The 27,134-nt window shown below is 40.6% G+C and overlaps 1 protein-coding gene across 8 annotated transcripts; it reads left to right on the top strand.

The window, feature by feature from the left end:
- The first annotated feature begins 56 nt into the window (after nt 1–56).
- sec31a (SEC31 homolog A, COPII coat complex component) lies at nt 57–26,440 on the top strand. 8 transcript variants are annotated; one of them, XM_081613975.1, is made up of 28 exons: nt 57–284; nt 1,826–1,905; nt 2,132–2,255; nt 2,385–2,583; nt 3,573–3,668; nt 4,445–4,585; nt 5,111–5,253; nt 5,932–6,031; nt 6,129–6,290; nt 6,518–6,670; nt 6,762–6,986; nt 7,071–7,145; nt 7,233–7,274; nt 8,002–8,283; nt 9,567–9,678; nt 10,211–10,389; nt 10,482–10,608; nt 10,697–10,842; nt 11,783–11,956; nt 12,440–12,664; nt 13,481–13,588; nt 13,962–14,064; nt 16,406–16,765; nt 23,050–23,105; nt 23,490–23,726; nt 24,411–24,530; nt 24,619–24,690; nt 25,629–26,440. In XM_081613975.1, the coding sequence occupies exons 2-28, from the start codon at nt 1,827–1,829 to the stop codon at nt 25,806–25,808; spliced, it is 4,020 nt and encodes a 1,339-aa protein (XP_081470101.1). In that variant the 5' UTR covers nt 57–284; nt 1,826; the 3' UTR covers nt 25,809–26,440. The 8 variants fall into 8 exon arrangements, with proteins under 8 accessions (XP_081470101.1, XP_081470100.1, XP_081470099.1 ...); XM_081613974.1 differs by having other exon boundaries at nt 23,487–23,726; XM_081613973.1 differs by having other exon boundaries at nt 16,406–16,816.
- Nucleotides 26,441–27,134: the final 694 nt, after the last annotated feature.

Genomic DNA, 27,134 nt, shown 5'->3' with positions numbered 1-27,134 from the left:
CTTCTTAGCTTGTTAGCAATTGAAAGACGGTGCGGTTCCGTCTACCCGGAAGCTGATGTTCTTCTTCGTGGGAGGAGGTTGTTGCTTAGTGCCACGTTGATGGAGACCAGTGGGGACGTGGAAATCTGTCCTGAGAGTCCGCAGCCGGGACCCGGTAGCCCGTTCCTCTGCCTACACACCAGTTATTCATCGGAGCAGAATCGAAACGGGAACTTCTTCAGGCCGGAGGTTGTGTGTGTTTGTTTTGTTGTTGCGTTCATGTGAGGAGCGGTTCAGAAGAGAAGGTAAGCCGCTTTAGAGAAGTAATAAGATCTCTGCGTGTGTGTGTGTGTTTGGGTCTGTTACTGTCTTTCATTGCATATGTAGCTAGTACGGTACTAACTGAAAACAACATGTCCTTTACCAGAACAGGTAACGCTCTCCCGGATAGCTTGTGGAGTTGACAGTAACACATGGACTGTGTTTCAGCAGTAATGTTCTGCTTCTAGAATGATTAACTCACTCTTTTAAGCTTTTTTGTTATCCTGCATCAGCTGTTAGCTTCCTGCTAGCTCGGGTGTTTTTCCCTTGCAAAATCAAGTCATATTCTTAATTTCTTGAGAGAAATCCGCATTTCTGTGAAATTCCCCTGCTGTCACTTAATATGAATGACAGAAGCCAGGTGAAAACGAGGTCTGGGTCTGTTATTCTGTAACTAAGCTGTCATAGAATCAGACTGAACTGTAAAAAACATGCCATATATTTCTAAAGTGTCATTGAAGCCCTGCCAGGTTAATCTCTCTTTAAGAACAGGCGAATCTGATCAGATTCTGTGAAGTCGGTGAAGCAGATCAATATAAACAAGTTCGTACAGCAGGAAATGCGTTGAGCGCAGGCATGAACCATTAAAACTGGTCCATTTAAAACTTTTCAGTGTTTATTATTGTTTCTGAAAATATTCACACTGTCACTCTCCTTTTGTTACATCTGTGTACTTCATTGGGATTTGGAAGAGCTAAAATGATCCCATGTTCAACCTGTTGCATCTGTTCTGCTTCTAGAATGATTAACTTTGAACAGCAGCGTTACAGTCTGTTAATCTACAATAGTTATTCACCTTGACTTTAAAATGTTCTGTAGACTTTACACAGATTTACACAGATTTTCGTGAAAACAATGTATAATGTGATTAAATGAAGTGATACACTAGCCAAAAATGTGCACTCTAGTAGCATATTTGAAATGAACATATTTCTACTGAAGTAAAAGTAACAAGTATCCATCCAAGAAATGACTCAAGTAAGAGTAAAGAAAAAACAGTGTAACATAAAAAAAAAAATCTCAAGTACTGAGTAACATTGTATTTAATATGTTAAAATTACAGGGCTGCACAGTGGCGCAGTTGGTAGAGCTGTTGCCTTGCAGCAAGAAGGTTCTGGGTTCGATTCCCAGTCCTTCTGCATGGAGTTTGCATGTTCTCCCTGTGCATGGTGGGTTTTCTCCAGGTACTCCGGTTTCCTCCCACAGTCCAAAAACATGACTGTCAGGTTAATTGGTCTCTCTAAATTGGCCCTAGGTGTGAGTGTGTGTGTGCATGGTTGTTTGTCCTGTGTGTCTCTGTGTTGCCCTGCGACAGACTGGCAACACAGTCTGTCGCAGGGTGTCCAGGGTGACCCCGCCTCTCGCCCGGAACATTAGCTGGGGATGGGCACCAGCAACCCTCCCGACCCCACTGAGGGACAAGGGTGTCAAGAAAATGGATGGATGTTAAAATTACAAAAATATTATGTTATATACATATTCTGATATTTTAAAAATAAAAGCTTTTGTTTGTTTTTTCATCCAGGATGAAACTTAAAGAGATCAACCGCACAGCCATCCAGAGCTGGAGTCCTGCTCAGCATCACCCGATCTACCTAGCAACAGGTTTGTGTCAAACAATAAAGGGAATTAACTTTATTATTATTACCTTTTGACACCATCTGATTTCTCAAGAAATCTAGCTAATTAAAGTTGTTCTTGAATATAAATGAATCTTGGTGTCTCGGTTGCCATGGTTTGTGTAAATGTCCTGCTTCTGTGGTTTTATCGCTATAAGGAAAGGAAGACCCGTCCACTGAAATGCTGTATTTTTCCGGTTCTGTCTGTGCAGGAACGTCCGCCCAGCAGCTGGACGCTTCCTTCAGCACCAATGCCTCTCTGGAGCTCTTCGAGTTGGACCTGGCTGATCCGTCTCTGGACATGAAGTCGTGCGGCAGCCTCTCCTCTGCTCACAGGTGGAGAAGAGTTTCTCTGCACCGTCACTGTTAGCTGAATTCTCCTGTGTGTGTGTGTGTGTGTGTGTGTTCTGCCCTTTCTCTTCTCATATGTTCACCTTTTTTTCTTTTTTATTTTGCTTCCCACAGATATCATAAACTGGTGTGGGGCCCCTACGGCATGGACGCCCAGGGCCACCCGTCCGGCGTGCTGATAGCCGGCGGGGAGAACGGCAATGTCATCCTGTACGACGCCGCCAAGATCATGGCCGGAGAGAGCGACGTCATCGTAGCCGAGAGCTTCAAGCACACGGGGCCAGTGAGGGCCCTCGACGTCAACCATTTCCAAGTATGTAGCCGTCCGGCCCCGAGAATTGTTTTTCTAAATTATTTGCCTTTTAGCTACAATGAAAAAAATATTCATGCTTTTTAATCTTTTTCACGTTACTTTTTTAAATATAAAATCAAGATAATTATTAGACAGCCCCGGTCATTCTCTTCAGGAGACAGTCTGTCTTAGAAAAACAGTGTCTTTAGTCAGAGGCTTCTTCAAGTTCGCTGTAGTATAGACTGCTACAGGACATCTTTCCTTCCCACAGCCGTCACCAGCTACAATAAATCTTAGAAGAATTTTGAATTAATTTGAGCGACAGCAACATTTAATTTCCCTTTGGGATCAATAAAGTATTTTTTGAATTATAAAGAAGTAGGAATGAGAAGACATTAACCTTATTCAGTATTATTATTATTATTATTATTATTATTATTATTATTATTATTATTATTATTGTTATTATTGTTAGTTTTTGACATTTTAAGTGAGAACTTGCTAAAACTGTCGCAATAAGCTGTTGATCAATTAATCACATGATGAATTAAAATGAGCTCATTAGTTTCCATTTTGATGATTAACCATTCATAATATATTTTATTTACAGTTTTAGTTGTTCTTTTATTTCCGTATTATTTATTATTTTTGGTTGTCATGTTTGATTTTGGATATTTTAAAACATCTTCCAGTTTCAGTGTGGAGTGTTCTGAACAATATTAAAGTTTACTAGACTTTGAGAGGCCAAACTTGCATTATTCAATCCATATCAATGTTTTACTTGATAATGGTCTCAAAATAATAAATAATAAAATGCACGCCACATTTTTTAGTTTTAGTTTTGAGCTATTTTTGAAAACCACTTTCTTAGTTGGACGCTGCTTTGTGTCACATAAAAATCTCACTGAAACACCTAAGATTTTGACCTGAAAACCATTGAGGACATTTAAGGGGTATGAATATTTTTCAAGGTGATTTTTATACTGACCATTTTCTCCTTTTCCCCCCAGTCAAACTTGGTTGCATCTGGTGGGAATGAGTCAGAAATTTACATCTGGGACATGAATAATTTTGGCTCTCCCATGACACCAGGACCTAAAGCACAGGTACCTTTATGCTGCTTGCAGCATTTTTAGTTTTTATTGATACCTAACTCACCTAAAATGTGATTACCAAGTTAAAAATTGCTTTAACACAAGTTGAAAAAATGCCAGGCTTAACCTTGAGATTACCTTCAAACATTATTGAGTGCCAAATTAGAATAAATAAATAACTTTGTTAAATTGTCATTAATTTGATAAAACTGGAAATGAAAAAAAAAGAACTAACTTATTAAATATAGATTTGTTTATTTGTTCCTCAAATAAATGTATTCATTTTAAAAACTCGATTTATATTATTTCATGTTTCTGTGCTGAAGCACATCATGAATTAATTTCATGTTTTAAGCAGCCAATGAGGATCTTGCTTTAATCCCTCCTATTAAGGTTGATGGGTAAAGTTAACAGTTTAAATTAATTCACGACAATTCATAGGAGCATGGAATAATTTATTAAATCATGAAATAATAACATCTAGTCTTTAAAATGAAATCAATGAATTCATATGAGACACATATAATGAATTCTATATTTATTAAATTATTTCTGTATTTTTTTATACTGCAAAAAACTAATGACACATTCAAGCTATTTCAAAAGTTATTTTATTTTTGGTAATTTGGCACACTTCACTCTCCATATTTGTCTATGTTGAATCTGCTGACATTCATTCTATGGAATGCTTGAATGAGATCAGTTTTTCTGGGATGTATTAAAATATATTGGGTTTTTTTTCTCTCTTTCTCTCTCTCTCTCTCTCTCTCTCTCTCTCTCTCTTAAAGCCGCAGGAGGACATCAGTTGCGTGGCGTGGAACAAACAGGTCCAGCACATCCTGGCCTCGGCCTGCCCGAGCGGCAGGGCCTCGGTGTGGGACCTGCGGAAGAACGACCTCATTATCAAAGTCAGCGACCACAGCAACAGAGTAGGTCCACAGCCAAGCGTGCGCAGAACATCACAGAGTGGGGCTGAAACGATTAATTGTGATGAATCGATTATTGAAATAAATCGACAACTAATGTAGTAATCAATTAATTGTCACCTGGAGTACAGAGACCCAGTAGAGGCCATTTATTTAAACAAAACTAACACACCCAGACCCGAAACTGTATAAAATATATTGTATTTAAAATAAAAAATAAAAAAAACACCTTTGTGTGTAAATAAGTTTTAGCCAAAACTCCTCCAGTGGTTTAGTTTCAATTTTAAATTTACTAAAAGAACTGTATGCTATTGCGTTTTAGGCAATAAAATCTTACTTAAAAAGGAATTGAATAATTAGTTTATTTGCATTGTTTAATATACTTCCTATATTGTATCAAAAAGGCAGTTGTTCTCACGATTAATTGCTTAATCGTAAGAACAATCGATTATTAAAATGACCGTTGGTTTCAGCCGTGTGGTGGAACGTGTCTCACCCTGGCGCTGTGCTCCATGTGTCTGCCTCCAGATGCATTGCTCTGGGCTGGCCTGGAACCCCGAAGTGGCCACTCAGCTGGTCCTGGCCTCAGAAGACGACCGGCTGCCGGTCATCCAGATGTGGGACTTGCGATTCGCTTCCTCTCCTCTCAAGATTTTAGAGCACCACACGCGGTAAAAACTTCTGCTCCCTTCCTCTGGCAGGCTTCATTCAAGAGTCTTTATATTTAGGCTTTCATAACGTTAAGGTAAATAAAATCTATAATGAGTGTTGTGTGTCGCTGAGAGACTTTTGGTCATTTTTGGCGATTCAGAGTCGGTTAAATCTCCTGTTTCGCTCTAAAGAAAAAATAATAATTATGCTCACCTTGATGCAGGGTGTTAACATTTCTGTGATATTTCTGTCTCATTACACAAAAACATATCACCTTCAAGGGGCAGTATCATGTAATTTCCAAGCATTTTATAGCACCGTGAAGTAACTATGCTACCTTCAGTTGTTATAAAAATGCTATTTTTATCGAATATGACTTATTAAAAGAAATTTGACTTTGAAATTTAATACCTTGAAATTGGGCCTCTGTCTCTTTAAGAAGCTCCTACTCTTTCTGAAACTCTGCCTTCGCCATGCTGCGAAGGAAGTCTTTGCAGCATGGCTCCATTAACTCCTTAATGACGTTTATACCAGCGTTACTTTGAAGTAGCTCCTATAATGAGCTCAGCAGTTCCACCAGGTGTTTGCTAATTGCTGCTGGCTAGTCTGAAGGAGCTGAGTGGCTGTGAAAACCTTTCAGTCTCTTAGAGTGTACTCCCAACCCAGTTGATCTAAAGGTGCTGCTCCGTTTTGTGCAGAGGGGTCCTGGCTATCGCCTGGAGCTTGGCCGATCCGGAGCTGCTCCTGAGCTGCGGGAAGGACAGCCGCATCCTGTGCTGGAACCCCAACACAGCAGAGGTAACGCTTCCCCACCCTCTGTCTCGCCGGTTCGTCTGAATGTTCTGCACCTTCTCAGCATTTGGTTCATGAGGGAACAATTGGCTCAAACCTCCAGGTTCTGTACGAGCTGCCCACCAGCAGCCAGTGGTGCTTTGACATCCAGTGGTGCCCCAGGAACCCGGCGGTGCTGTCGGCCGCAGGCTTCGACGGCCACATCGACATTTACTCCATCATGGGAGGCAGCAGCCAGGCGCAGAGCCAGAGGCACGCCGATCAGGTGAGGGCTTCACTATTAAATCTGTTGCAATTTAACAATGTGTCGCATGAAAAATTAAAAGAAACTCGATCACTTTTAAATTGACACATTAAATCACGGTAAAATGTTAGCCACTTGGGCCTCTAACTGCGAAAAGTGTGACTGCTTCTGCATCTGTAATCATTTCTGCTTCGTGCTGCAAGATTTAGTGAGGTTTTCAGTGTGTATTACTTTTGGCTCTGTTTCAGATCAGCAACTCCTTTGGCAACCTGGACCCGTTTGGGACGGGGCAGCCGCTGCCTCCGCTGCAGCTGCCGCAGACCCCCGCCGCTCCAGCTACAGTCAACCCCCTGAAAAAGCCCCCCAAGTGGATCCGCAGACCAGTGGGAGCCTCCTTCGCTGTGAGTCAGTGAAGCTTTGCTCCGGTTTTTTGAGTAGAAACCAGCATCGTTTACGCAGTTTTTTGTTTTTTTGTTTTGTTTTTTCTCGTAGTTCGGAGGGAAGCTGGTGTCGTTGGAGAACGCGAAGCCTCCGCAGCCCCAGCAGCCCACATCCCACGTTGTTCACATCAGTCAGGTCGTCACGGAAACGGCCTTTTTGGAGCGCTCCGACCGGCTGCAGGCCACGCTGAGCTCAGGCGGCTTTGTGGACTTCTGCCAGGAGAAGATCAGCTCGGCTGAGAACGAGTTTGACAGAACAATCTGGTCCTTCCTGAAGGTAGGAGAGTCAATCTGTTTCAAAGAAGAGTTTCGAGTAAAACACATTTGTTTTTTTCTTTTTTAAATGATTTTTGGTTGCTAGGTGAATTTCGAGAGCGACATTCGCAGCAAGTACCTGGAGCTCCTGGGCTACAACAAAGAGGAGGTCGCCTCCAAGGTGACTGCATTCACATAGCCTGGCTTTAGCTCAAACTTTTCTTTTCGACTTGGTGTCTTGTGATAAATGTGTTTGTGATGTTTACAGATTTCAGCAGCTTTAGAGGAGAAACCTGCTAACGTTCCTCCGGTAAGCTGAAACGCTTAACTTGTATATGTTAAGGGAATTTTTTAGGATTTTTAGGAGATGCGTTGTGCTAATTTAATAACTTTATTGACATTTATTTTCTACTAAAGATAATAACTGTCGTTATTATTATTATGATGACAGCTGTGTGTCTTCAGGCTTGAGGCTGTGGGTTTTTCATGTTGTGCAATAAGGAAGTGTTGCAAGGTTTCCTCTCCTGTTTTTGTAGCTTCAGGATTTTCACTCAGTTGGAGTGAAGAAAAGAGCGAAGGAGAAGTTCAACTAGTATGAGATGAAATAAAATCCCATTTAACTAACTTCCCAGTCGTAAAATCACATTTGCACCAAATGATTAATATATAAATCAACATTTAGTTTTGAAGCGGCCATGAAGAGCAGAGAAAATGTTTATTTCTTAAGCAGAGTGAGCCATCTTTCCATTCATGCCATCTGTGGCAGGCAAAGACAGCTAAGAGGTTTGTTTGTTTTTTTAAAGTCACTTTCAAGTAGCAAGAAAATTCTGGTAAGGAATAAATATGGGGAGTTTTGTTTTATTTCCAGTCTTCTTTCCATTTATGTGGAAATAGTTGGATCCATCCATCCACCATTTTTTTTGCACCTGTCATCCAACCCTTTTGTCTGTTTGTATGTCTGTCCATCGTTTCATCCATCATATATATATATTTTTAAATCCTCCATCTCGTCCTGAACTTGTCTTTTGGCTCTACAGCCGGACTTGTCCCCCTCCGCCTCACCGCTGCCTTCAGCAGACCTCAGCCTGGCGCCCCCTGCTGACACTCCAGAGGCAGCGTTCGACCTGATCGCCGCCTCAAACCTCCAGCCTGCAGCCGCACTCCAGCTGAACTCCACTCCTGACCCGGACAGCGAGGAGCCGGCAGAATCAGAAGATGGTCCTGACAGCGAACTGGACACCAACATGGTGGAGGAGGAAGAGGAGGGTGAGGAGGAGGAGGAGAAAGAGGAGGAAGAGGAGGAGATTCCTCTGAATGAGGTAAAGTTTGATGAGAATTACTCTTAAGCTGCATATAATATCACTGCACAACTAAACACAGGCTCATCCAGGTGATTTTAATGCAATTGCTCTGGGAGAAAAGGTTTATTGTTTCCAAGTTCATGCAGGTTTAGTCTCACTGCCCGTCCTCGGTGCCAGTGGTTCAGGTTGCTGCATACCGCTGGTGATTCTCTATTAGGAGCCACAGAGAGGAGCTTAATCAATGAGAATATCTGTCAGTCAAATTAATGTGGGTTCATTCAAGTGAAGATGCTGCGTTCATGTTGAATAACTCCCGTTGAAACGGCATCACAAAAAAATTCCATTTGAACTCGGTTGCATTTTTGAACTCGGTTGCATTTTTTAAGTTATAAGAACTTCCCTAAATGTTCTTGGCTTGCAAGTAAGTCTCAAAAAACAAAACCCTAAGTGTGTTGGGCTTTTTAGCCAAACAAAGCAGTGTTCCCATTGAAAACCATGAAACCTGAGGGGGGGTTTGTGCAGTGCAAGAATTGCACATCCAACATGACGTCATGTTAGACTTTCTGAGTTCTGAAAATATCACAGAAGACGTCTCTGTTCGCTTGTTGTGATTTATAACGCCTGTTATTTCCAATCAGATCTGTTGCAGAACCATTTTTATGTAAAAGATTGTGATGCAAAATGCGTTGCAGAGGTTTAAAATGGGCCGATGGACAGAAAACGCATTACAAGTAAAGATAAAACTCACAAAAAGGAAACAGTCAGATGGTAATAGAGAAAGACAAACTGATGGGAAGTAAGGAAACAAGACTATGACTATAAAAACACAAAAATCTGAAATATGTTTTTGTTTTGTCTTTTAAGAAGTATGAGAAGGAAGTTAATTTTAGGATGTGGACGTCTCTCCTATGAAGTGAAAGATGAGTGGTCAACCGTGGGCAGTGGTCATTAACTGCGTTCTTTATGTTTTCCAAGTGGTTTGTGAAAATTTCTCACTATTGAGAATTTTGATTTGCTATTTGTGGAAGTTGTGACGTTAGATTCATCTTAATTGTCTTTACCAATAACTAAAATTCCAGTTTGGTCCTGAAGTAAATTATTTTCCATTCACAGTGTGAAAAGTGCGTCTGTCAGCCTCTCTGGTGGCATCGTTTTGGATTCAAATGTGTTGGACCACTAAATCGAGCCTTTTGCTGTACTCCTTGCATTAAACCATGTTCTCTCTCTGTCTTTTTTTAATGATTTGAAGTTATTCTGCAGCTTTTGGTTTTGTGTAGAAAACATTTCGTTTTATGCTTCAGGACCTGACTGCCCAGGTGGAAGTGGAGGAGAGCAGTCCTGTGGAAACGCCAGCAGAGATCCCCCCTCCAGTTCCCACTCCTTCAGGAGGAGTCCATCTCAGCGTCAGTAAAGGTACCGCCACGCCGGCTCAGAGAGAGAGAGAGAGAGATTCTATAAAACTGTGTTGGAATATTTTTGTCAAATGAAGCTTCTTTTCTTTTTCATGACAACATATTTAGAATCAGCATTTCTGAGGCTTTCATTTCTGATGAAGCCTCAGAAATGCTGAGGCCGTACACAATACACTTCTGACAGCTCTGTCAGCAGTGGGCAGTGCTAGCTAAAAGGTTAGCTGTGCTAACCCGGAAGCACTAATCCAAATCAAATTTACTGGTCAACTATTTTACATACAATTAATTTCAATAGTCCCACTAATTGAAATGCTAATCACTATAGTATTTAGCAGAAGCTCAAATTAAACGTTTTTTTTTTTTTTATTAGAACAAATTTGACTTTAATTGTTGGGGAAATAACGTTTGGTCCATTTTTAAAGATTGATCAGACCAGAACTTTAATTTTTATGCAGATTTTCCATAGCAGATTATTTTTTAAATATTACTATTAAAATAAAAATGTCACTTTTTTTTTTCTTTCTTTTCATTAGATGTGGACGGGCTGATCACTCAGGCCCTGCTGACTGGAGACTTTCAGGGCGCCGTGGAGCTCTGTCTCCACGACAACCGTATGGCAGACAGCATCATCCTAGCAATTGCCGGAGGAGCCGACCTCTTGGAGAAAACCCAGAGGAAGTATTTCACCAAAGCAAACAGCAAGATCACCAAGGTGACTTCTGGGGGGAAAAAAACGCTGCTGTGAGAGTTTGCTTATTAAAGAGAGTCTATTATTTATGATGGAAGTGCGCGTCTGTCCCGCAGCTGATCAGCGCCGTGGTCATGAAAGACTGGCACGACATCCTGAAGACGTGCGATCTGGAGAACTGGAGGGAGGCCATGGCTGCCGTCATGACCTACGCTCGGCCCGAGGAGTTCTCTTCCCTCTGCGGTGAGGCGTCGCGCGCCTGTTCTTGTTCTGAACTTATCCCAGTTTTACCACCTTTACCTTTACCATCTTTTACGCCTCCGTTTGTCAGACCTTCTCGGCAGCAGACTGGAGGCAGCAGAGGACCCGCAGCTCCAGTCTCAGGCCTGTCTGTCCTACATCTGTGCGGGAAACGTGGAGAAACTGGTGTCCTGCTGGAGCAGAGCTCAGGATGGAAACTGCCCTCTTTCCCTGCAGGTTTGTGGGTTTCTTCTTAGCGTACGCCTCCTGAATGAGGAGGCTTCAAAATGGCTGACTCCCTTTAGGGGTGGGCGATATGGACTGTGAATTTTATCGCAATATTTTGAGGTACTATTTTTGGTAAAAGAAAATGATTTATTCTTTAGGTAATAAATAGTTTTGCAGTACAGTGACTGCATGGCACAGCATTTATAGCACCACAAACACACTTATTGTTCTTAGATATGCTTCTTCAGGAGACCACTTAAGTAAAAAACTAGTTTATATTACCAGACTGCAGACAGTAATTGTATTTAATCATATTTGAGTTTACGGATATTTATTGATTCTTTCATGAAACAAAAAGTGGAGAAAATAACAAAAATAACATTTCAGACCAAACTGTTAGTTTTATTTTTATTTAGTTAAATTTAACATCAACATCAGAAATGTATCAAGGCAATCGATAAATCAGATTTCTTGAGTTTTTTTTTCATAATAAATGATAAACGATAAAGTTCCTGTTGGTTTTAGTCCCTGATGTGAACAGTCGTTTTCTTTTTGTCCGTTACTCATTTCCAGTGTCTGTCATACACTGACTGGCCTGAATAAATTTTGGGGGGCGCTGTTAAGCTTTTTGGTGTTGCCCATTTTTAATTCAATTGAAATATTAAAAAAAAAATTATGCAAAGTATGAGGTTTTTAGTTTGTTGAGACCTCAAAAAAACTCAATAACACGAGACACCCTTCAGTTTCAATATGCCTTAACAAAACAACGGCATCTTTGGCATGCCTGTGTCAAACATTAAGATAATAAAAACATTTTAAACTTTGATAACATAATCTATGGTTTTCGTGTCTAGAAAGCTTTAGAAAAACATAAAAATCGAAATATAGATGGACCCTGAGCACTTTTTATCTAGATTATTCCATCCTTTTCCACCCTCGTTTGCCTCAGGACCTGGTGGAGAAGGTGGTGGTGCTGCGTCGGGCGGTGGAGCTGACCCAGCAGTCCGGACCTAAAGCGATCGGCATCCTGCTGGCTGAGAAGATGAGTCAGTACGCCAGCCTGCTGGCCTCTCAGGGCGGTCTGTCCACGGCCATCACATACCTGCCCGACAACACCAACCAGGTGTGCAGCACCGCTGATATCATGGTCCGTGGGGCGACTGTGTGGGTAGAGTAGTCGTCTTGTGATCAGAAGGTTGTAGGTTCGATTCCAGCTTCCGTCTGCCACGTGTCAATGTGCCCTTGGGCAAGGCACCTACTGATCTGCGTATCGGTGTATAAATGTGTGAGTGTGAATGGGTGAATGTGACTCCAGTCACATTCACCCATTCATTTTGACCACTTTGAGTGGTCAAAATGATTGGAAAAGCGCTATATAAGTTCAGTCCATTTACCATTTCATTTAGTTAAACCTAAATTCACTTGAGTTTGTTTGTTAATCTGTAATGTTTGTTTTGTATGCAGTAATTGGTGAATTAATTAAGACAATTACACCGTACGCCCTTTTATGAAGTGTGTACTCAGTCAAAGTGTACATAAGGGTTCGAGCAGGACCTAAGCCTGGCCATGTGAGTGTTGGGTCTGAGTTTGATCTCCGTCCGTCCAGGTTGCAGTGCAGCAGCTTCGGGACCGTCTCATCCGGGCTTTAGGACAGCAAGCAGCGCCAGCACAAACCCACAGAGCTGCATCTCAGCTGCCCGGCCGCCCGGCTCTCCCCCAGCATTCGTTCCCCCAGGTCCAGCCGGCGTTGGTCCCTCAACCTGCTGCAGGAGCTCCAGCACCAGGCCCTATGCCTGCTTCTGCCCCATCTCAGCCTCAGTATTACCAGCCGGTATGTTCTCCTGACGAACTCGTCAAAGGGTGAAGGGTTTTTTTGCATGTCATGATTTAGAGGGGCAGTATTGTGTAAAATCAACTTTTTTTTAGCTTTACATTATTTTATGATGTTATTCCCACATGAAAAACCTGATTGGAGTTGCTTTGATTCTTTTCTGATGATTGATAAATCCTTTATTCTCCATGACAACCATTCAGTTGTGGAAAACACTTGGGTGGACCTAGTGCCTCCTCAGACCTTCAGTTTCCAAGCTTCCTCCAAGTTGCCTTCCTCCTTGACTCCCCCTCTCAGCTCCTTCAAACTAGCCAGCAGAAATTAGCAAACACCTGGTGGAACTGAGCATCTGCTGAACTAATTGTATGAGCTGCTTCTCAGTGCAACACTGGTAAAATGGTTGCTAAGGGGTTAATAGAGGAGCCATGTTGTGATGACCTCCTGAAGGAGGAGTTTCAGAGAGAGCAGGAGTTTTTAAAGAGACAGAGACCCAATTTCTAGGCGTTAAGTTACAAAGTCAAATTTCTTTGAAGTCATATTAGCATATATAATTTTTATAACGTCTGAAGGTGACATGATTGTGCTATAAAATGACAACATGTGCCTTAAAAACACATGTTACTGCCGCTTTAAATAAGAAGAATCACCCAGCTCACGCCGACTGCTCATCGGTTCGTCATCCCTTTTTCAAAAAGTGTAGCTTTCCCTTTAACTCGTCTTCATAGTGGTGTTCTCGTGGTGGTGCTCCTCTCCCTCTGTCCCATGCTGTGGTCATCCCTCCTCTGTGGCATCACCCTGTGTCTCTGTTTGCTTCAGGTGAGGGCTGCCTCCACCGTCACCTCCTGGAGTAACCAAACTCCCACAGCCTTCCCAAATGTCCCTCTTCCTCCTCTTTCTCATGTAGGCAGCACCCCAGACCAGCAGGTACACAATCCTCCATCCCTGACTTGACATGCATCTTGTTTAAAAAAAAAAAATAAAAATCTGGCTTTTATTTGTTGGACCAATGCTCCATGTCCAAACTTATTGTTTTGTTACGGTGATGGCCTCTTCTGTAGTCACTTCCTGTCAACTGTTTCCCTTTTTTTTCTGATGCTCTGATGCATTTCGTGTCTTTGGTTGGATTATTTCACTGCATGACTTGCATTTTTCTTCACGCATGTAAATACTTGCCATCCTTTGATAATGAATCGAAACCTGTAGCTGAATGGCTTTTTGTGGAAGCAACTTTAGCAGATAATTAGCTCGCCCTCTTTCTGTTGCTATTAGTTTCGCTGCATTTGCTTCAATCTTTCAGGTGGAGCCTCCAAACCCGATGTACGGCCTGCCAGCCTCCAGCACACCAGCTGCCCCTTCGGCCTCCTCCACTCCTGGCTACATGTACTCTCATCAGTACCAGCGTAAGTGGGACTGCGGGTGTGTTATTGGTCTTCAGGTGTAATGAAGCTGTTAATGTGAACGTGAGTTTCCATGTCTTACTGTTTTAGAAGCCAGATAGATGATGTGTATTATCCAGTCAAAGTTGCAGAACTTATAAACGAAGCTCCTGTGTTGCCCAGATACACTAATCAGTAGAGGTGTGCCGATCGATCGGCCACCGATCATAATCGGCCGATTTCCATGAAAAAGTGTATGATTGGTGATCGCCGATCAGGGTCTCTTGTTGCCGATCACACAAACCGATCACCTGCATCTCATTTCGCAGCCTGTCTGTGCAGCTGGTCTCCTCTTTCCTTCACTCTGCGCAAACGCGCAGCAACAAATCCTAAGCGATGTGGAACTATAACGCACTGAGTGACTGGGGAAGTTTGTGTGTTGCGGCGGAAAATTGAAGCAGGTCAAAATGCATCAACACAACAAAGCTAATACGACATAAAAACAATGCCATACTTGACGGAGTTTGGCTACATCGAGGCTCACTGTAGTAAAAAAGACATATGGAGGATCAGATAGCAGGTAAAGCAGCACACAGCTACAAACACTCACCCTTATTATTAGCATGACGGTCAGAAAGCTAAACAAATAACCCGCAAAATTATTTAAGTCTTCGAGCTGCGATGTAAGACGCTGGTTCTGCTCTCTCTGTTGAACCGCTGCTACGCACTACAGGTAGTAATATTTCACAGACAGAGCGCCGCTTCTGCTCCACCTGGTAGTGACTCTCACACCGAACCTCTGCTTAAAGCTGCAGTATCTAACTTAAAAAAATACATTTCACATACGTATTAAAACTTTCGCTGTCCTAACATGATAATCTAAGAAAAAATAATTGATCTCCCTGTTCTGCATAATTACTCCGCTCAGTCAAAAACAGCCACTCAGAACTAGCAGTAATCAGCTAGCCCCCATGCTATCAGGAAGTTTTCATCAGTAACTCAGGATTGTTTATTGTAATGGATCCTGTATTTGCCTTTGAATGTTAAGTTTTATACTTGAATTTTTTGGCAATGTTGAGAGGTTTTATTTTGGCTCTTTGCATTATTTAGCCTCTTCAGAGCCTTCATATGTTATCAGTCTGTTAAAGATAGTATTATTGATAGCAGTACAATTTGCACAATGCCTGTTTAGTTTTTTTCTTGGAAAAAGTTATGAAAAACAATTTTTTGTCTAAATTAAGGTGAATTCATGGTTCCTTTTTCCACATAATGTAACCGGTAGAGTTTATGATTAAAAAAATAATAATAATGTGATCGGTATCAATGATCGGTATCGGTGATCGGCCCTCATCGGTGATCGGAATCGGTATTGGCAGGAAAAAACCTGATCGGCACATCTCTACTAATCAGGCTTAATATGACCAAATCATCGCTTCTGAGGTCTTGAACCGATGTAGCTCCTTACACTATGAGACACTGGGTATTCTGACAGCTCGCTATCAGAGCCAGGCAGTGGTGGGCACCGCTAGCTAAAACATTAACACGAAAGAAGTAATCCAAAATAAACTTATTGGTCATGTAGTTTTACTTACAAGGAATTTCATGTGGTCTTAACCTGCTAACTCTAACTGATATTAGAGTTCCAGTAATGCTATTAAACCAACATGATATTTAGCAGAAGCTAATGTTAAAGTGGTAAAAAAAAAAAACACGACATTTAGCAGAAGCTCTAATTAAACTTTTTTTTTTTCAATGTTAGCAAAAGCGCTAAGCTTTTACTAAAATTTAGCTCCACTATTAGCAGCAGTGTGCCCACCACTAGATTTCAGGTGTTTGCGTAAAATATTATGCTTTTTTTTGCCATGAATTCTTACATATATACAAACTAATATTCAGGTTATCTGCTCAGCTGTCACCTGCTGAACTGACTTCCTGTCTGTATCCTGCTAGCTGTGTTTCTAAAACAGTTTTCTTTCATGGAAGTGACAGTTGGCAGCATTTTTAATCCAGAGCATCCACAGAAATATTTCCAAAAAGTGAGATTTGTCTTTTTTTTTTTAAAAAAAGAAAAGAAAAAGGGGGTTGAGTCTCCAGTCCAACTAGCAACTTTCTCTGACATGTCATTTCCAGTGAACGCCTTCAGCTCTGCTCTCTAGAACAACATTTGTCTGTGGAAATGTTAGATTCTAACGTCTGACTCTTGAATGTCTTTGACTTGTCCGTGTGAGCTCTCAGCTCTCTGCTCATTGACTCCTCTCTAGCTACACATAGAGCATGTGGTGAAGCCATCTTGTTGCATGTCGCAGCTGTTTTGTTGACCTGCAGCAGGTTTTTCCACTAACAGAACTTCCCGTGTGCCTCCCAGCCTACCCCCAGGTCAACCAGTACCCGCCTGGAGCTGGGGGGGCTTCCATCTATCAGCCTCTTCAGTACTCTTCTACCGCTCCTCCTCCTCACAGTCCTCCTGCTGAGCCCTCCTCCCCTCCTCAACCTCCCGGCTTCCTCTCTCAGTACACCCAGCCCGTCCCGCCTCCTCTCTATCCGGGACAGCCTCCTGCCGGCCACATCCTGTCCTCCTCTCCTCCCTCTCGCCCTCCTTTCTTTCCCTCCTCGTCTTCCTTCTCCGCTCCGCCGTCCTCCGGAGCGCCTTTCCAGCATGGCGGGCCAGGATCTCCCGTGTCGTACATGCCGCCTCCTCTCCATCCTCCACCAAGCGGAGTCTCAGGTACACAGCTAGACCCCGACCCCGGGCTGATCCCCGCCTCTAAGAGAACAGGTCTGCATGGCTCTGATCATCCTCTCTCTGTCTGTCTGTCTGTCTGTCCTGCTAACCAGCTCACTGATCCTCACAGGGAGCTGAACTAGAGAGATTCAGCTTAGTTATGATCGTAGTTCTAGTAGGTAGAAATAGTAGTAGTAGTAAAAATAAGCATAATAAATATTTTAAAAATAGTAAAAATTAAAAACAAAAATAGGTAGTGATAATAGTGATATCACTAAGATATAAAGTAAATTTAAAAAAATAAAAAGTAAAAAAAAAAATTTAAAAAGGTAGTGGTATTGATAATAATAATTGTAATAATAACTGGAACATTTCAGAAGAAACTTCTGAAGAACAAAAAATTACCCAAATGTTCTGCAGGCCTCAAGTTTAAGTGTCAAAGTTTAAGCAGCTTAAAACATCACATAGTTTTTGTTGCATCTCATTAGATCAGTGTTTCTCAACCTTCTTTGGGCCAGAGCCCCCCTAGCCTTTATCCAGGTCCCTCACCGCTCCCCACCAAAGAATTTGTACTCTACTTTGCACTGACTATTATTTTATTATTAATATTACTATCACTATTGTAGATGTTTTGATTTTTATGCTGGTTTCTGTATTTATCATCAAAAATAATTTCCCAGAGAACAAAAACGCCATGGGAATAGTCCATTGAAAGTGTCATGGAGTCATCAGCCTCATGACATTAACACTGACATGAAAAATAATATTGAAGAAATAAATATATCAAATCTAATTAAAAACATAAATAAGTGATCAGTTCTTTACTGTTATGGTCTGTAAGATATATTTATTCTCAGTACTAGATATGGTCTCAACAAACCCATGGCACTTCAACAATATTATTTTACCTTTTATCTGGAAATAGTGTCTGTTTATTCTTGCCATACAGTCCTCTGTATTAAGTTTTGATCGAAATGTCTTGCCGTACCAGTTTATATCTCTGTATTTGCTTTAGTTAGGGGCATGCCATAGCAATGCATAAGGAGAGCAGTACTGACTTGCGAAGCAAGTCAGTACTGCCTCCATGCATTGCATGGCAGGCACCTATTGTTCTACACCCAATAGAACGCCTCTTTATTATTTATTATTCTTCCATCACCGTTAATGCGGCTCGTACCGCTGCGTGCCCACCCACAAAAGTGGTATCAAATCGTGCGGCTCGAGGCCGGCATTATTGCTATTATTTTTATTGGGGATCGGAGTTAAAATGATTACATAAATTAATAAAAACGAAAAATTTGAGATTTTGTGTCTCACAGAATCAGTAATCTTTCTCTATGAAACACACACACAGGACTGTTTATGGCTGACTCAAAAACCCTTTTTAAATCCCCCTCACAGGCATAAATATCGCCCTATTGGTCTGAAAGTTGGTCATAACATAGATACACATGCATGCTCATGTACAATGTTTACAAAAATTTGCTAGGGCTTATGCTTTTTGTCAGGGTCCTTCAGACTGACGCCTGGTGTCTCCCAAGTATAGAAACTGTGTCTGAAGAGGATTTTCCCGCTCTTTGGCTCTCACAGCTGCAGGGGATTAATTACCATAGCAACAGAAGAACACAGTGTCTGGAACTGCAGCTCCCCAGGACTGCACTGTAGGGTTTACTGGTATTTACAACTGCTTGTGTTTTCAGCATTATACTACTGATTCAAGACTATAACCATTACACATATGTCCCCCATGTTAAAATCTGACATAAATAAGAATAAATAGTTGATTAAAAGTCTATGGACAGAAAATAACGTCGCTGCTCCTTTAAGGAACCAGCGGCACAGACGCAGCGCCTGCGATGCTACAGATCACAAACCTGACAGAGAGAGCAGAAGAGGATTCGTAGGAAAAGAGCGGTGATGCTCAGCAAGGCAGGTCATTAGCATTTGTACAAAAGTTAGCATTTCACTGTCTATGACTAGTGCACTAGCACTTTTACCTAAAGTTAGCTTTTACCTAATTTCTCATTAATTAGACATGTTTAGTATACTGAATAGAGTAGTAAAATTAAAACAACATGGTCGTGTTGCTCCACATGCTACTGCCAGCATTTAAGCTAACATTAGCATATTGGCTAATTTTAGCTTATGCATCAATTCTAACATAATGAATGGTACAACTACAGTTTATTAAACATGCTTCTGCCTCTCCACAGGTTATTGACTACGTTGCAGCTTTCTTTAGCATTAATGCTAATTTTTAACATCATAGCGCTGCGTCAAAGCCGACGGGCACACTTTGGCATGCCCCTTTAAAATTTCTGCAGGAATTTTCTAGTTTCTTAGTTTATTCTTGCATTTTGTTCTTAATTCATTTCCATTTAGTTTCATTTTATTAGTATTATCCTCTCTTGGTTTATTGCTATGTCCACTTTAGTTTCTTTTCTGTTGCTAGATTTATTTGATCATTTATTGACGCTCACCATCAGTAATCTTCACTCATCACCTGCTGCGCCGCCTAATTGTCACGTGTTTCACATCATGTGTTGATTTTTCACTGTTTTACATCGGATTCTCTGTTTTTATGCCATAATTCACATCTAGTTCGTCGCTCCGTTTTATGTCCCGCTTCTCCTGTTTCAGAGTTTTGCGCAATGTGCGGGTCTTTTTTTTGTTTTTAAGCCCCTAAGGTGCAGGGCGGTCGGGAAGCATATTGATGGGGAAAAGGCAGACTGACATAAACCTTTTAAAACAACAGAAACAATTTCGGTCTTCTCATTATTAAAATTTAAAAGTGCTGTGGTACCATTGTTCTATCAACCTCGTTTCATACCGGACCACTTACAGCACCGGTGTTAATGCTATAAAATGAACGCTCTCTACACTGCAAAAAGTCCCCTTTCAAAAACAAGAAAAAAAAGTACAAAAATAGGGTATAATTTTCTTAAAATAAGAAAAATTATCTGCCAACAGAACAAGAAAAATTATCTTGTCAAGATTTTCTAAAACAAGAAAAAATATCTAACCAAGATAAACCTACAATATCTTAAAATTAGTGTATTTTTACTTAAAACAAGCCAATTTTACTTATACGAGTAAGATATATTATCTTATTTTAAGAAAAATTATCTCAAGTAAAGAAAATGTTACTTGACACTGAATTTCTTGAAATAGCGTAAAATATTCTTATTTTAAGAAAAATGTTCTATGTATTAAGAAAATAAATCTCATATATTCTATTTGTATTAGTAAAATTTGATACCACGATATATCGTGGTATCACCTGTGGAGGGATTTCTTTATTTAAATAGGTTCATTTTTCCGAGGGATACAAAGTCAGGGCATCGTGATTTTAGCAATTACATGTTTATAAGAGCGATTTTCTGTTGTCCTTCCATGGAAGCGGGCAGCTTTCAAACGGAAATAAAACACTTTTTAATATAAGTTGCTGCTTAACATGATCACAGAACTGCCAAAACATATGTACAAAAATACCAGACAAAGTGAATCACAGCAACGTTATCAGCCGGTGTAACACTGAACTGATGCGGTGAAGCTACCAGTAGCAGGACAACGGAGAAGAAGCTACAAACACTGAATAGAAGAAGAAGAGCTGTCATCGATACAGTTGCAGCCAAGCATGATTTAATGTTACACAATACAGTTTTACCAAGTTGCTCAAAGTCTAAACTGGTATTGTTGTGCATATAAGGTGTAAAGTTTACTTTCGACTGAACCCAAATTCCCCAAAGGAATCCCAGCGCCCCCCTTTTGTAAAAATTTCTGCCAACGCCCCCTGCCGTCCTCTGAATGCCCCCTGGGGGCACGTTGAGAACCGCTATATTAGAATGTCCAGAATTAGCTCAAATGTTATTGTTAGCTAAGATGCTATCAGTAGCATTCGGGCTATCATTGACTTGCTGCATTTACTGAGCAAGCATTAGTGTTCAAGGTAAAATTAGCTAAGATGCTAAGGTTAGCTAGAATGCTAACAGCAGCATCTGCTACTGAAAGCATCTGCTTTCAGTAGCATGTTGGCTAGCAGTGACTTTCTCCACTCAGGCTATCTTTAGCTTAGATGTCCAAATTTGCTAAAATGTTAATGTTAACCTCATTGTGTTGCTATGGCTGTTAAAAAAGAATAGAAAAATTTTTTTTAAAACACTTGATAGTTGTAATAAAAATATTAAAATCTTAATAATATGAAAAAATAATAATGAACTTAAAAAAATGTGTTGTCCTTGTTGGCAGAAGTGTTTATTTGTAGAGACACAGATTAGTTAAAAAAATATCTGACGCTCAACTAAAAAAGATTTAAATGGAAAAATATTGTTGGATTTCTGTAATATGACTAATGAGGGGTGCATTTGAAGAATAATTACCTAAGAGATTTTTGTTTTCTAAATTTCTACAGAAGTTAAAATATTCAGCACATAACATGATTTAGTCCTGTTGATTAAACTGAAAGTGAAGCCAAGCTGCAGGTTGGGTCAGAAACGTCTCGCCGTAGCCAGGCGTTTCTCCCTTCATTGTCGCTGCTAGCTCACTGATTGGCTCAGAGCAAAGGAGGCAGACAGAAATCTTTACTGGAAAAATGTAGAAATGATGTGAAGTTAATTTGCATGGCTTTCTGTTGGTAATGACATTAAATTAATGATGCAATAAAGACTGCATTGGTCTCTAATCTCAGAATGATGAATCAATAAGGAGTCTGTACTTGATTTGTTTTGGTTGCCAAACAATCCGGCACAGAAATCAAGCTTTACTTTCACATTAATTCATTAGTAAAACACTGATGTATGTTTATGTGAAATTTAAACAATTGTTGTACTTGAATACCAGTTTTAAAGATATTGAATTTCATAAAGAACTGTCTTTATATGAAGTGTTTGTGTATAAATATTAGAGGCGTGCCGATCGATTGGCCACCGATCATAATCGGCCGATTTCCGTGAAAAAGTGTATGATTGGTGATCGCCGATCACGGTCTCTTGTTGCCGATCACACAAACCGATCACCTGAATCTCATTTCTCAGCCTGCCTGTGCAGCTGGTCTCCTCTTTCCTTCACACTGCGCAAACGCGCAGCAATAAATCCTAAGCGATGTGGAACTATAACGCACTGAGTGAATGGGGAAGTTTGTGTGTTGTGGCGGAAAATTGAAGCACGTCAAAATGCATCAACACAACAAAGTTAATACGACATCAAAACAATGGCATACTTGACGGAGTTTGGCTACATCGAGGCTCACTGCAGTTAAAAAGACATATGGAGGATCAGATGGCAGGTAAAGCAGCGCACAGCTACAAACACTCACCCGGATTAGCATGACGGTCAGAAAGCTAAACAAATAACCCGCAAAATTATTTAAGTCTTCGAGCTGCGATGTAAGACGCTGGTTCTGTTCTCGCTGTTGAACCGCTGCTATGCTACAGGTAGTAATATTTGACAGATGGAGCGCCGCTTCTGCTCCACCTGGTAGTGACTCTCACACCAAACCTCTGTTTAAAGCTGCAGCATCTAACTTGAAAAATACATTTTACATACGTATTAAAACTTTCGCTGTCCTAACATGAGACAGATAATCTCTGAAAAAATAATTGATCTCCTCCATGCTCTGCATAATTACTCCGCTCAGTCAGAAACAGCCACTCAGAACTAGCAGTAATCAGCTAGCCGCCATGCTATTAGGAAGTTTTCATTCAGTAACTCAGGATTGTTTATTGTAATGAATCCTGTATTTGCCTTTAAATTTATACTTAATTTTTTTTGGCAATGTTGAGAGGTTTTATTTTGGCTCTTTGCATTATTTAGCCTCTTCAGAGCCTTCATATGTTATCAGTCTGTTAAAGATAGTATTATTGATAGCAGTACAATTTGCACAATGCCTGTTTAGTTTAGTTTTCTTCTTGGAAAAAGTTATTAAAAAGTTTTTGCCTAAATTAAGGTGAATTCATGGTTCCTTTTTCCACATAATGTAATCGGTAGAGCTTATGACTAAAAAAATAATAATTATGTGATCGGTATCGGGGATCAGCCCTCATGGGTGATTGAAATCAGCAGGAAAAAACCTGATCGGCACATCTCTAATAAATATACATGCACAGTGTAATGTTGAATAATGATTTCTAGTTGTGTCTGAGTTTATCTAGCTCTGTTAAAGGAGTCAGAAATGCCAAATTTGGAACATTGTGTGTTGGCAAAAGCTAAAACAATCAGCTGAGGTGTGTGTGTGTGTGTGTGTGTGTGTGTGTGTGTGTGTGTGTGTGTGTGTGTGTGTGTGTGTGTAGGACCCCAGAACGGCTGGAATGACCCTCCAGCTCTGACCCGAGCCCCAAAGAAGAAGGTAAGTCTGCATTCATTATTTATAAAACAAACAACAAAACTGGGTACTACTAGTATATAAATGTTTCCATCCACAGACAGTTAGCATGTTTCACTTAGCTAGCATGCTAACATTAGTGTTGCAGAAATTATGCACTAATACACAGGGTTTTTTTCCTCAAGTTGTTGGACAGATTCTGTTCATTAAGACTCAAGACAGATTGGAGAAAAACACACAGTTTCTACCTGTTTGGTTTAAAAGGCCAAACAAAACACTAAATCTTCAAACCACATCTGGACCTAAACGTAGTCTGGAACGCACCTTTCCTTATTTGACCAGTTCAGGAGTTTCTAGATGCTGAAACAGAGCAAATTATTTTATTTTTATAATGTTTTTCCACAGCAGGTTCCACAGAACTACACCCCACCCGTCCCGATCACGGCTCCCATTCTGGCCCCGCTGGGCACCGACCCCCAGGCTCAGCCCATGTCGTCTGGAGGCCCCCAGGATGTGTTGCAGGGCCCCCAGGGCTCTTACTCAGGCATGCACCAGACACAGCTCCCCAGTCAAAGCATGAACGCCTCAATGCCCAACTCCAACATGGAGGGCGCACCCGGAGCACCGACAGGAGACGCCATCCAGGTACGGACATCTCAGGTCAATCTAACCACGACCTGAGGGGGAAGTTTCACCGGACCTGTCCATGTTGTCTCCACATGAGAGCCGTTGTAGATAGGAAAAGATAAATGAATACATTTCCACCAATAAACTCAGAAACTTTTAGATTTTTAGAAATCTTCTAGAAACACCTTGGAAATTTCCGAGTTTCAAAAGTGTAAAATTTTTGACTTTTGGACATTTTTTGGGTTTGTTTTTCTGGAAAATTTTTGAGATAAAATTTTGAGGGTTTTTTCTAGTAAATTTTCAACTTATGAAAAACGTTTTTTTTTTCTAGCACATTTGCACGTTTCAAATTCAGAAATTTCCTTGTTTTTTCTGGAAACTTTTTCTTAGATAAATCTCAAAATGTTGTTTTTTTTCTAGGAAGTCTTAAACTTTGGAAACAATTTCTTCTGGAGTATCTTTTCAAGCACGTTTTAATGTTTCAATTCTGAAATTTCCTTGTTTTGAGATTAATCTCAAAATTTCTGATGTCTTTTTCTAGCAAATTTTTAATCTTTGAACCTCAGATTTCCAATTTTTCCAAGTTTTTTTTTTCTAGAAACTTTCTGAGATTAATCTAAAAATATTTTTGCACAAATGTACTCCCTTCTTCTTTTTAAATGTACAATGCCTCTAATCGCGGCCGCCGTTGGCTCCTGCCAGCCTCTGCAGTCGATCCCTGCTGAGAAGATCACGAAGAAGCCGATCCCTGACGAACACCTGGTGCTGAAGACGACGTTCGAGGGTTTGATCCAGAAGTGCTTGGCCGTAGCTACCGACCCTGTGAGTCTGTCACGGACGAGCTGCTCCGTCTGTCCTCCGTCTCTGTTCAACACACATGAGCCTGTGTTTATCCGTCTTCTCCTCACAGCAAACCAAGAGGAAGCTCGACGACGCCAACAAGCGCTTGGAGGCGCTGTACGACAAACTCAGAGAGCAGACGGTGAGTGTCTCACTGCTGTGGCCACGTTGGTGCAAAAGTGTGTGTGCACGTCTTTGACTTTGACTAGGCCACTTTAATATAGGAATTAATCTGAACTGCTATGTGAGAATTTTGTTTGCATGTTTTACAAGTTTTAAGGTTGTAAAATATGCAACTTTTTAACAACTTTATATTGTTGTGTATAAAGTTTATGAAATAAATAATATTTATTTTTATTAATAAAATACCAAAATAAAAGCATATTTATTTATTTTTTTCTGGAAAATTTCTCAGATAAATAAAGTTTTGAGGTTTTTTCTATTAAATTTTCAATTGATAAAAACTTTTTTTTGTTGTTTTTTGCTAGCACATTGTAACTTTTCAAATTCAGAAATTATACTTTTATTTTATTATAATAAAATTCTTAATGTCATAGCAAAAGTTTTATTATTTTGGTAATAACATGACTTTATTATGACATTCTTCTCATATCATGACTTTATTATTGTATTACCACAACTTTTTTTCTGATATTTTATGATTTTAGTATTTTATGACTCTTTTATGGTAATATAACTTTATTCTTGTATTACTACGATCTTCTTCTCCCATTATGACTTTGTTCTCGTATTTTGCGACATTGTTTTTATATTATTACGACTTTTTTTCTCATTTTTATGATTTAATTCTCGTAATTTGCTACTTACTTGAAATACTTCCGCTTTATTGTGGTAGTATTATGAATCCATTCTTGTATTTTATTACTCTATTCTCATATTATTACAACTTTGTTCTACGACTTCATTCTCGTAACAAGATTTTCTCATAAAATTCTGACTTTCTTCTCTAAATGAGACAACATTTTTGCTCCTAATATCCCTCCGTAGACTTCTGAAGGCAGTTAGTTGGCTGTTTTGGGTTTAATTCATTTCTAACTCCGCTGTCTCTCCTCCGCTCAGCTCTCTCCTGCCATCATCGGAGGACTCCACAGCATAGCGAGGACCATCGAGTCTCGCTCCTACACCGAGGGCCTGAACATTCACACCCACATCGTCGGCAGCAGCAACTTCAGCGAGACGTCGGCCTTCATGCCCGTGCTGAAGGTGGTGCTGACGCAAGCCAACAAGCTCGGCGTTTGAGGTCCGTCGCCGCGGCCCCGCCGGCCGCCCGTTTCGCAGGGAGCTCCGTTCGGTCGGCGAGGCGAACGGCTCCTGAGACTTCTCAACTGTGATGGTCGGCTCTTCTTCGTGCCATTCTCTTTTTTTTTTGTTGTTGTTGTTTTTTTTTGGTTGTTCTTGTTTTACGACGCAACTCAAACAAGCCATGCGGTCTGTCACGCGCAGTGGTGAAAGTAGATATTGAGTCAAATCAAGGGCTATTCAGAGAAATACCACACCAACCTTTACGTGGGCTGGCCGGTTCTGAACCACGGCTTTAAATCAGACGCGTCAATTAATATGCAAAACCTCTTTTTAAGGTAAAACTGTGTAAAATAATTTTTAAAAAAACAGTCAGGAGCTATGATGGTAAAAAACAGGACGTTTAAGGACACCTCTGTGTTCCTACTCAGTGTTATAATGTCACAAATTACAGCTAATATTAATTATGTATTAATAACAGATTTCTGCTGCATGCTTTTCGCTCACACGTCATTCAACAATGCGACAAGTTTTAGATTTAGGAAACTTTCGCTTGTTCGTCTTTATAACCTCTAATCTGTGCACTACATCAACGCTTCGATGCCTTCCAATCCACAAATTCATTCTTTTTTTTTTTAAATTTAGGTCCATAAAATTTGCAATGAACCGTCAGAAAATTATGTTGATAAACTTAAAAACAAAGTGGGCATTATGTAATCGGTGCCAGTTTCTTTTTTTTTTATAAATCCATGTTTGTGTCGTGATCTTAATTTCACCACTGGTGGCGCTGCGGTCAGCGTGTTGGACCGACAGATTGTCCAACGCAGCAGCAGCAGCAGCAGCAGCAGCAGCAGCAGCAGCAGCAGCAGCAGCAGCAGCAGCAGCAGCAGCAGCCCCTTGTATCGAGAATATCTATGTTTTTATTCGATTCGTTTTTTTTATTTTCGTCTTACTTTCATGTTTTTTAGTAGTGTAATCACGAGGCTCAACAGCGTGCAATGAACTTTACGGAAACAAGCTTTTATCGTATTTCAGCGTATGCATGCTCTCACACACACACACACACACACTCGGCTCGGCTGTCTTTAAAGCGTTAGGAGGAAATTCTGTGCTGATTCATCGGACCTCAGAGGGAACCTGGAAGGAGGCTGTACTTGATAATTCATTCCAGCACCGATGGGGGCTGCTGCCTGATTGGTCGACCTCACTTCCTGTTCTAGGAGAAAACAAGTCTTTTTGTTTCTGACTGACTACAGGCAATATTTTCAATAAATAGTATTTATTTACAAATTACACTATGTCTTTGTTTCTGTTTTAACTGCGCTA

The sequence above is a fragment of the Poecilia reticulata genome, chromosome 12 (assembly GCF_904066995.2).
Source record: "Poecilia reticulata chromosome 12, P_reticulata-male-v2, whole genome shotgun sequence".
In the NCBI taxonomy this organism is placed as follows: domain Eukaryota; kingdom Metazoa; phylum Chordata; class Actinopteri; order Cyprinodontiformes; family Poeciliidae; genus Poecilia; species Poecilia reticulata.
Note: the sequence above shows the minus strand (reverse complement) of the source record. Positions and strands in the feature narration are given on the sequence as shown.